Source organism: Tachyglossus aculeatus, chromosome 3, assembly GCF_015852505.1.
Source record: "Tachyglossus aculeatus isolate mTacAcu1 chromosome 3, mTacAcu1.pri, whole genome shotgun sequence".
NCBI lineage: Eukaryota > Metazoa > Chordata > Mammalia > Monotremata > Tachyglossidae > Tachyglossus > Tachyglossus aculeatus.
This window is the reverse complement of record NC_052068.1, coordinates 1795176-1806685: the sequence shown is the minus strand read 5'-3', so window position 1 is coordinate 1806685 and position 11510 is coordinate 1795176. Positions and strand designations below refer to the sequence as shown.

At 45.4% G+C, this 11510-nt stretch overlaps 1 protein-coding gene across 2 annotated transcripts in view; it reads left to right on the top strand.

Annotated features, from left to right (window-relative positions):
* The first annotated feature begins 856 nt into the window (after window positions 1–856).
* Window positions 857–11510, top strand: part of C3H10orf90 (chromosome 3 C10orf90 homolog) — a 30421-nt gene continuing 19767 nt past the window's right edge. The window contains exon 1 of one of the 2 annotated variants that reach the window (XM_038744072.1): window positions 857–905. Coding sequence is in view for 1 of the 2 variants with exons in the window: in XM_038744071.1 (XP_038599999.1) it covers window positions 5995–6024 (30 nt within the window). In the remaining variant the exon portion in view is untranslated. Of the gene's footprint in view, window positions 906–5932; window positions 6025–11510 lie in introns of those variants that run through there. The other variant, XM_038744071.1, reaches the window with a different exon arrangement.

Below are 11510 nucleotides of genomic sequence, written 5' to 3'. Positions count from 1 at the left end.
TGTCGTCTCCCCCTTCTAGACTGTGAGCCCACTGTTGGGTAGGGACCATCTCTATATGTTGCCAACTTGGACTTCCCAAGCACTTAGCACAGTGCTCTGCACACAGTAAGTGCTCAATAAATACGATTGATTGTACTTCCCAAGCACTTAGTACAGTGCTCTGCACACAGTAAGCGCTCAATAAATGCGATTGAATGAATGAATGAATTTATTCTATTTATTTTATTTTGTTAATATGTTTTGTTTCATTCTCTGTCCCCCCTTCTAGACTGTGAGCCCGCTGTTGGGTAGGGACCGTCTCTATATGTTGCCAACTTGGACTTCCTAAGCGCTTAGCACAGTGCTCCGCACACAGTAAGCGCTTAATAAATACGATTGATTGATTGATTAGCACAGTGCTCTGCACACAGTAAGTGCTCAATAAATACGATTGAATGAATTAATGAATTTATTCTATTTATTTTATTTTGTTCATATGTTTTGTTCTCTGTCTCCCCCTTCTAGACTGTGAGCCCACTGTTGGGTAGGGACCGTCTCTATATGTTGCCGACTTGGACTTCCCAAGCGCTTAGCACAGTGCTCCGCACACAGTAAGCGCTCAATAAATACGATTGAATGAATGAATGAATGAACCCGGCTTCATCCTAAACTCAGAAATCGCTCCCGGCACCGGGGCTGGCATTGGGGCTGGGACTGGGCTGTTGTCCCCATGGAATGGTGGTTGGGATGGATTGCCATGGTAACATGCTGATGTCACAGCTGGCAAGAATCTGGGCCCTGCCCATCCCTGCCAGAGTCTGTCCAGCCTCCGGCCAAGCACTTTTGCCCCCATTTGGACCGGGTTTGGGTGAGATGAGGAGAGGCCTCCACGCCTTCGCGGGACATGAGCCGGCCAGCAAGGACAGGTGGAGGTGGCTTCTGGGGCCTTGAAGCAGGGGACTGGGAGGGCAGGGTTGGAGCGGCCAACCCTTAAAAGCGCTTATAAGCGCTTAGTACAGTGCTCTGCACATAGTAAGTGCTCAATAAATACGATTGATGATGATGGCCAGGGGTTTGAGGGTCTCAGATAGAAGCAGCATTACCTAGCACATAGCACTGGGGAAGCACAAGTTGGCAACACATAGAGACGGTCCCTACCCAACAGCGGGCTCACAGTCTAGAAGGGGGAGACAGAGAACAAAACCAAACATATTTACAAAATAAAATAAATAGAATAGATATGTACAAGTAAAATTAATCAATAAATAGAGTAATAATAGGCCTGAGAGCCAGAAGGTTATGGGTTCTAATCCCAGCTCTGCCACTTGTCTGCTATGTGACACTGGGCAAGTCGCTTGATCAATCAATCAATCAATCATATTTGTTGAGCACTTACTGTGTGCAGAGCACTGTACTAAGCGCTTGGGAAGCTCAAGTTGGCAACACATAGAGACGGTCCCTACCCAACAGCGGGCTCGCAGTCTATAAAGGGGAGACAGACAACAAAACCAAACATATTAACAAAATAAAATAAATAGAATAGATATGTCCGAGTAAAATTAATCAATAAATAGAGTAATAATAGGCCTGAGAGCCAGAAGGTTATGGGTTCTAATCCCAGCTCTGCCACTTGTCTGCTATGTGACACTGGGCAAGTCGCTTGATCAATCAATCCATCAATCGTATTTAGTGAGCGCTTACTGTGTGCAGAGCACTGTACTAAGCGCTTGGGAAGCTCAAGTTGGCAACACATAGAGACGGTCCCTACCCAACAGTGGGCTCACAGTCTAGAAGGGGGAGACAGAACAAAACAAAACATATTAACAAATAAAATAAATAGAATAGATATGTACAAGTAAAATAAATAAATAGAGTAATAATAGGCCTGAGAGCCAGAAGGTTATGGGCTCTAATCCCAGCTCTGCCACTTGTCTGCTATGTGACACTGGGCAAGTCGCTTGATCAATCAATCAATCAATCGTATTTATTGAGAGCTTACTGTGTGCAGAGCACTGTACTAAGCACTTGGGAAGCACAAGTTGGCAATACATAGAGATGGTCCCTAATAATAATGTTTGTATTTGTTAAGCGCTTACTATGTGCAAAGCACTGTTCTAAGCGCTGGGGGTAGATACAAGGTAATCAGGTTGTCCCACGAGGGGCTCACAGTCTTCATCCCCATTTTACAGATGAGGGAACTGAGGCCCAGAGAAGTGAAGTGACTTGCCCAAAGTCACACAGCTGACAAGTGGCGGAGCTGGGATTTGAACTCACGGTCTCTGAATCCAAAGCCCGGGCTCTTTCCACTGAACCACGCTGCTTCCCTACCCAACAGTGGGCTCACAGTCTAAAATGGGGAGACAGAGAACAAAACAAAACATATTAATAAAATAAAATAAATAGAATACATATGTACAAGTAAAATAAATAGAGTAATAAATATGTACAAACATATATATATATATATATATATATATATATATATACAGGTGCTGTGGGGAAGGGAAGGAGGTAAGGCAGGGGGGATGCGGAGGGGGAGGAGGGGGAGAGGAAGGTGGGGGCTCAGTCTGGGAAGGCCTCCTGGAGGAGGTGAGCTCTCATTAGGGCTCTGGGCCTCAGCTCCCTCATCTATAAAATGGGGATGAAAACTGTGAGCCCTTTGTGGGACAGGGACTGTGTCCGACCTGATTATCTTGTATCTACCCCAGGGCTTAGAATAGTGCCTGACACATAGTAAGCGCTTAACAGATACCACTATTATTATTACCATTGCTGTTGTTATTATTATTATTGCCTGACAGGACAGACAGACCAGCCCAGGGATCTGTGTGTTGGCACAGAATTGTGAATATTCACTATTATCATTATTATTTCTATTAATAATAATATTAACTTCATTCATTCATTCAATCGTATTTATTGAGCACTTACTGTGTGCAGAGTACTGTACTAAGTGCTTGGGAAGTACAAGTTGGCAACATATAGAGACGGCCCCTACCCAACAGTGGGCTCGCAGTCTAGAAGGGGGAGACAGAGAATAAAACAAAACATATTAACAGAATAAAATAAATAGAATAAATATGTACAAGTAAAATAAATCAATAAATAGAGTAATAAATACGTACAAACATATATATGTATAATATATACATATCAATTGTATTTAATATAGATTAAATATTAATATAATTCTTCTAATATAGAGAAGTCAAGCGCTTAGTACAGTGCTCTGCACACAGTAAGCGCTCAATAAATACGATTGATGATATATATACAGGTGCTGTGGGAAGGGAAGGAGGTAAGGCGGGGGGATGGAGGGGGGAGAAGGGGAGGAGGGGGAGTGTTTTTAAGCACTTTTAAGCACTTACTATGTTCCAAACACTGTACTAAGCCCTGGAATAGAACATGGCAATCAGATTGGACACAGTCTCCATCCCACATGGGGCTTTCAGTCTTAATCCCCATTCTACAGATCAGGTAACTGAGACACGATGAAGTGAAGTGATTTGCCCGAGGTCACACAGCAGACAAGTGGCAGAGTCAGGATTAGAACCCAGGTCCTCTGACTGGCAGACCTGCGCTCTATCCACTAGGCCACAATGCTTTTTCACTTATATTGAACAATCTGAGGTAGAATAATAATAATAATAATAATAATAATAATAATAATGGCATTTATTAAGCGCTTACGATGTGCAAAGCACTGTACTAAGCGCTGGGGAGATTACAAGGAGATCAGGTTGTCCCACGGGGGGCTCACAGTCTTAATCCCCATTTTACAGATGAGGGAACTGAGGCCCAGAGAAGTTACATGACTTGCCCAAAGTCACACAGCTGACAATTGGCAGAGCCGGGATTTGAACCCATGACCCCTGACTCCAAAGCCCAGGCTCTTTCCACTGAGCCACGCTGCTTCTCTAGAATGCCGCGAGACTGATTGATCGATGGATTGATTGAGAGCACAGCTCTCCCTACTGCTACAGAGCACTTAGTACAGTGCTCTGCACACAGTAAGCGCTCAATAAATACGATTGATGATTGATGCTAATTCTTTCTGAAAGCCCAACCCCTCCAGAAAGTCTTCCCTGATTTCTCTTTCATCTCCTAACCCTATTTCCCCCTCAACTGCCACTTCAGCCTTTGTGCACTCACACTCCGAATGCACCTATATGATAATAATAATAATTATGTTGTTATTTGTTAAGCACTTACTATGTGCCAAGCACTGTTCTAAGCACTGGGGGAAATACAAGGTGATCAGGTTGTCCCACGTGGGGCTCACAGTTTTAATCCCCATTTTCCAGATGAGGTAACTGAGGCCCAGAGAAGTTAAGTGACTTGCCCAAAGTCACAAAGCTGACAAGTGGCGGAGCTGGGATTCAAGATATACATATCTTTACATGCTAGCACATAATAACAACAATAATAATAATAACCTTTGCTAAGTGGATTCTATTTTACAAGCTAGCACATAATCACAACAAGAATAATAATAATAACAATAACAACGATAATAATAATAATAATCTTTGTTAAGTGGATTCTATTTGCCAAGCACTGGGGTAGACACAAGGTCATCAGGTCAAGAACAGTCCTTGTCCCCTTCCCTTGTAGCAAGAAGAACAGATATTGGACCCCCATTATACAGTTGGGGAAACTAAGGTACAGAGAATTGAAGTGACTTGCCCAAGGTAACACAGAAGCCAAGAGACAGAGCAGGGATTAGAACCCAGGCCCTCTGACTTCAACGTCTATGCTCTTTCCACGAGGCCATGTGCTCAGTACAGTGCTCTGCACACAGTAAGCGCTCAATAAATACGATTGAATGAATGAATGAATTTCCCCAATTTATTTTACTGTCTGCCTTCCAGGCTAGATTATAAACTCCTTGAGGGCACTGATCATGCTCACTAACTATTGAACACTCATAAGTGCTCAATACAGTGCTGAGTGCTCCTTGAAGGCAAGGATCATATAATAATAATAATAATAATAATAATAATAATAATAATGGTATTTGTTAAGCACTTACTATCTACCAAGCACTGTTCATTCATTCAACTGTATTTACTGAGCACTTACTGTGTGCAGAGCACTGTACTAAGCACTTATCTAAGCGCTGGGGTAGATACAAGGTAATCAGGTTGTCCCACATGGGGCTTACAGTCGTAATCCCCAATTTACAGATGAGGAAACTGAGGCCAAGGAAGTTGAGTGACTTGCCCAAAGTCACATGGCTGATAAGTGGTGGAGCCGGAATTAGAATCCACGACTTGTACTTCCCAAGCGCTTAGTACAGTGCTCTGCACACAGTAAGCGCTCAATAAATACGATTGAATGAGTGAATGAATGACTTCTTACTCCCAAGCCCAGGCTCTTTCCACTAAGCCATGCTGCTTATTGCATTTTCCCAGGTGCTCAGTATACAGTGTTTCCCAGCAGCGTGGCTCAGTGGAAAGAGCCCGGGTTTGGGAGTCAGAGGTCATGGGTTCTAATCCCGGCTCCGCCCATGTCCGCTGTATGACCTTGGGCAAGTCACTTAACTTCTCTGAATCTCAGTTCCCTCATCTGTAAAATGGGGATTCATTCATTCATTCAATCATACTTATTGAGTGCTTACTGTGTGCAGAGCACTATACTAAGCGCTTGGGAAGTACAGGTTGGCAACATATAGAGACGATCCCTACCCAACAGTGGGCTCACAGACTGTGAGCCCCACATGGGGCGACCTGATCGCCTTGCATCCCCCAGCGCTTAGAACAGTGCTTCACACATAGTAAGCGCTTAACAAATGCCATTATTATTGTTATTATCATTACACTGTAAGCTCCTAGAAGGCAGGTATGCTCAGTGCTCCAGATGTGATAAGCTGTCCATAATTTTCACTGAGGGATGAATGGGTGGATGGATTGATTGATTGACAGTGGGCCCGTCTGTCTGGTTTTCCCAGGGTCCCCAGCGATCCAGGGAAGCTCCGACTCCCACCCGCCCCTGAGACGGCTCCGCTCTGGGAATATGGCCGGAACCAGCCCCAGCTTCAATAAGGTAGCCACTTCTGCCCTGTGCGAGCCAAAGCCACACAACACCATCCAAATCAGGGGATGCTCACCCACCTCCCTGTGTGGTTCTGTCTGCCTCCTCGCTTACTGCTCACCTATCTCCCCTTGGCCTGGAATTCCCTCCCTCTGCCCATCCGCCAAGCTAGATCTCTTCCTCCCCTTCAAGGCCCTACTGAGAGCTCACCTCCTCCAGGAGGCCTTCCCACACTGAGCCCCCTCCTTCCTCTCCCCCTCCTCCCCCTCTCCATGCCCCCTGCCTTACCTCCTTCCCTTTCCCACAGCACCTGCATATATGTATATATGTTTGTATGGATTTATTACTCTATTTATTTTACTTGTACATATTTATTCTATTTTATTCTGTCAATATGTTTTGTTTTGTTCTCTGTCTCCCCCTTCTAGACTGTGAGCCCACTGTTGGGTAGGGGCCGTCTCTATATGTTGCCAACTTGTACTTCCCAAGCGCTTAGTACAGTGCTCTGCACACAGTAAGCACTCAATAAATACGATTGAATGAATGAATGAATGAATGAATCCACCAAGCTAGCTCTCTTCCTCCCTTCAAAGCCCTAAGCGCTTAGTACAGTGCTCTGCACACAGTAAGCGCTCAATAAATATGATTGAATGAATGAATGAGAGTTTACCTCCTCCAAGAGGCCTTCCCAGACTGAGCCCCCTTTTTCCTCTCCTCCTCCCCATCCCCCCGCCCTACCTCCTTCACCTCCCCACAGCACCAGTATATACTATGACTAATAATAATAATAATGATGGTATTTATTAAGCTCTTACTATGTGTAAAGCACTGTTCTAAGCACTGGGGAGGTTACAAGGTGATCAGGTTGTCCCACGAGGGGCTCACAGTTTTAATCTCCATTTCACAGATGAGGTAACTGAGGCACAAAGAATAAGTGGTGATAAGTGGCGGAGCCGGGATTAGAACCCTTGACCTCTGTCTCCCAAGCCCATGCTCTTTCCACTGAGCCACACTGCTTCTTTAAGCATATATATATGTAAGCATGTATATATGTTTGTACAGACTTATTACTCTATTTATTTATATAGTATATATTTACTATTCTATTTATTTTATTAATGATGTGCATCTAGCTTCAATTCTATTTGTTCTGACGACTTGACAGCTGTCCACATGTTTTGTTTTGTTGTCCGTCTCCCCCTTCTAGACTGTGAGCCCGTTGTCGGGTAGGGACCCTATCTATATGTTGCCGATTTGTACTTCCCAAGCGCTTAGTACAGTGCTCTGCACACAGTAAGCGCTCAATAAATACAATTGAATGAATGAATCTCCCTACTCAGTGCTCATCCACCACCCTGTGCAGTGCTCACTTGGCTCTGTAGGCTCAGAGAACAGAGACTGCAGAGGAAGCCTGGACGGGGATCGGGTCAGTGGTTTGGATAGCTACAGACTCTTCATTCATTCATTCATTCAATGGTATTTATCGAGCACTTACTGTGTGCAGAGCACTGTACTAAGCGCTTGGAAAGTACAAGTCGCCAACAAATAGAGACAATCTCTACCCAACAGGCTCACAGTCTAGAAGGGGGGAGACAGACAATAATAATAATCAATCAATCGTATTTATTGAGCGCTTACTATGTGCAGAGCACTGTACTAAGTGCTGGGGAGGTTACAAGGTGATCAGGTTGTCCCACGGGGGGGCTCAGTCTTCATCCCCATTTTACAGATGAGGTCATTGAGGCCCAGAGAAGTTAGATGACTTGCCCAAAGTCACACAGCTGACATTTGGTGGAGCTGGGATTTGAAGCCATGACCTCTGACTCCAAAGCCCATACTCTTTTCCACTGAGCCATGCTGCTTCTCAAAGACAACAAAGCAAAACAAAGCAAGTGGACAGGCATCTATAGCATTAGTATAAGTAAATAGAATTATAGATATATATACATCATTAATAAAATAAATAGAATAATAAACATGTACATATATACACAAGTGTTGTGGGGTGGGGAAGGGGGTAGAGAACAGAGAGGGTGTTGGTGCGATGAGGAGGGGAGGAGGAGCAGAGGAAAAGAGGAGGCTCCGTCTGGGAAGGTCTCATGGAGGAGGTGAGCTTTCAGTAGGGCTTTGAAGGGGGAAATTGTGTTAGTTTGGCAGATGTGAAGAGGGAGGGCATTCCAGGCCAGGGGAAAGATGTGGGCCAGGGGTCGATGGTGGGACAGATGAGAAAGAGGTACAGTGAGGAGGTTAGCGGCGGCAGAGGAGTGGAGGGTGCGGACTGGGCTGGAGAAGGAGAGAAGGGAGGGGAGGTAGAAGGGGGCGAGGGGATGGACAGCCTTGAAGCCAGCAGTAAGGAGCTTTCGCTTGATACAAAGGTTGATAAGCAACCACTGAAGTTTTTGAGGAGGGGATTGACATGTTCAGAGCGTTTCTGTACAAAGATAATCCGGGCAGCAGAGTGAAGTACGGACTGAAGTTTGGAGAGAGGCAGGAGGTTGGGGGTCAGAAAGGAGGCTGATTCTGTAATCCAATCGGGATAGGATAAGTGATTGTTCTAACATGGTAGCGGTTTGGATGGAGAGGAAAGGGCGGATCCTGGCGATGTTGTGGAGGTGAGACCGGCAGGTTTTGGTGACTGATTGAATGTGTGGGGTGAATGAGAGAGCGGAGTCATGGATGACACCAAGGTTGCGGGCTTGTGAGACGGGAAGGCAGTGCCATCCACAGTGATGGGAAAGTCATCATGAATCGTATTTATTGAGCGCTTACTGTGTGCAGAGCACTGTACTAAGTGCTTGGGAAGTACAAATTGGCAACATATAGAGACAGTCCCTACCCAACAGTGGGCTCACAGTCTAAAAGTCAGGGAGAGGACAGGGTTTGGGAGGAAAGATGAGGAGTTCAGTCTTGGACATGTTGAGTTTAGATGGCGGGCGGACATCCAGACGGAGATGTCCTGAAGGCAGGAGGAGATGTGAGCCTAGGGAGAGGGAGAGAGAACAGGGGAGATGTAGATTTGGGTGTCATCCACATAGAGATGATAGTTGAAGCCATGGGCTCATCCCTGGGGGCTTCCATTTGGCAGGGTGGGCCGGGAGCAGGTGAGAGGCTCAGCAGCAGAGCAATCAATCAATCAATCAACCGTATTTATTGATAGCTTTCTATGTGCGGAGCATTGTACTAAGCATTTGGAAAAGTACAACAAAATTAGCAGACATGTTCCCTGCCCATAATGGGCTTACAGTGTAGGCGGTGGGAAGACAGATATTTGTATGAATGAATAGGTCATTTATAATCTAGAATTTAAATATAAAGAGCAGACACAGGAGCCCTGGGTCAGAGAGAGAGTGTCAGCTGCCAGATGACGGTCCATTCCCATTAATGAAACCCCAAGATTTCCAATAGCCGTGAAGTCAATTAATCAATGATGATGATGATGATGATGATGGCATTTGTTAAGCGCTTACTATGTGCAGTGCACTGTACTAAGCACTGGGGAGGATATAAAGTGATCAGGTTGTCCCACGTGGGGCTTACACTCTTAAGCCCCATTTAACAGATGTGGTAACTGAGGCCCAGAGAAGTTAAGTGACTTGCCCAAAGTCACACAGCTGACAGTTGGCAGAGCCGGGATTCAAACCCATGAACTCTGACTCCCAAGCCCTTGGTCTTTCTACTAAGCCACGCTGCTTCAAATACAATTGCTTCAGTCAATTGTATTTATTCAGCACTCACTGTGAACAGAACTCTATACTAAGAACTTGGAAGAGTATCCATTCGGTAGAGAAGCAGCGTGGCTCAGTGGAAAGAGCCCGGCCTTGGGAGTAGGAGGTCATAAGTTCAAATCCCAGCTCCACCAATTGTCAGCTGTGTGACTTTGAGCAAGTCACTTCACTTCTCTGTGCCTCAGTTCCCTCAACTGTCTAGTGGGGATGAAGACTGTGAGCCCCAAGTGGGACAACCCGATCACCTTGTATCCTCCCCAGCGCTTAGAACAGCGCTTTGCGCATAACAAATGCCATTATTATTCGTTCATTCATTCATTCAATTGTATTTATTTAGTGCTAACTGTGTGCAGAGCACTGTACTAAGCGCTTGGAAAGTACAATTCGGCAACAGAGACGGTCCCTACCCAAAGACGGGCTCACAGTCTAGAAGGGGGAGACAGACAACAAAATAAAGCAAGTTGACAGGCACCCATAGCATCAAAACAAAGAGTACAATGGCATCAAAGAGCATAATAATAATAATAATAACGGTATTTGTTAAGCGCTTACTATGTGCCAAGCACTGTTCTAAGTGCTGAATATAACAGAATTGGTAGCCACGTTCCCTTCCCACAATGAGCTTAGAGTCTAGGGAACCATCACGGTCTAGTGGAAAGAGCACAGGCCAGGGAGTTAGAGGACATGGGTTCTAATCCTGACAGCCACATGTCTGCTGTGGGACCTTGGGCAAGTCACTTCATTTCTCCGTGCCTCAGGTGCCTCATCTGTAAAATGAGGATTACGAGTGTGAGCCCCATGTGGGACAGGGACTGTATCCAACCTGATTACCTTGTATCTACCCCAGTTTAGAACAGTGTTTGGCCCATAGTAAGCACTTAACTAGTGCCACAGTTATTATCATTATTGTTAGAGGAGGAGACAGACTTTAATATAAATAAATGAATGACAGATATGTATGTAAGTGTTGTGGGACTGAGGGAGGAGTGGAGGCTTTCCCAGACTGAGCCCTCTCCTTCCTCTCCCCCTCTTCCCCCTCCCCACCTTACCTCCTTCCCCTCCCCACAGCACCTGTATATATGTATACATGTTTGTATGGATTTATTACTCTATTTATTCATTTATTTTATTTGTACATATTTATTCTAGTTATTTTATTTTGTTAATATGTTTTGTTTTGTTGTCTGTCTCCCCCTTCTAGACTGTGAGCCTGCTGTTGGGTAGGGACCGTCTCTATAGGTTGCCGACTTGTACTTCCCAAGTGCTTAGTACAGTGCTGTGCACACAGTAAGCGCTCAATAAATACGATTGAATGAATGAGTGAATAAAGGGAGCCAATCCAAGTGCAAGGGTGACACAGAAGGGAGTGGGAGAAGAGGGTGATTTCTGCTTCCAGCCCGTAGAGGGTTTGGGGAGAGGGAGGTCAGGCGACTAGGCCAGCCATCCAGAGACGGTGCTCGGGTTCCCGCCCCAGCGAGGGTCCGGATTCAGGACGGTCAGTCTCCCTGTCATCATCATCATCAATCGTATTTATTGAGCGCTTACTATGTGCAGAGCACTGTACTAAGCGCTTGGGAAGTACAAATTGGCAACACACAGAGACAGTCCCTACCCAACAGTGGGCTCACAGTCTAAAAGGGGCTCACAGTCTAGTCCAGAATGGAAGTGGCATCGAACGCTTCCTGTTTGAATTACTGGAAAGAGCATGGGCCTGGAAATCAGAAGGATCTGAGCCTGAACAGATCCTGTCTCTGTTATGCGACCTTGGGCAAG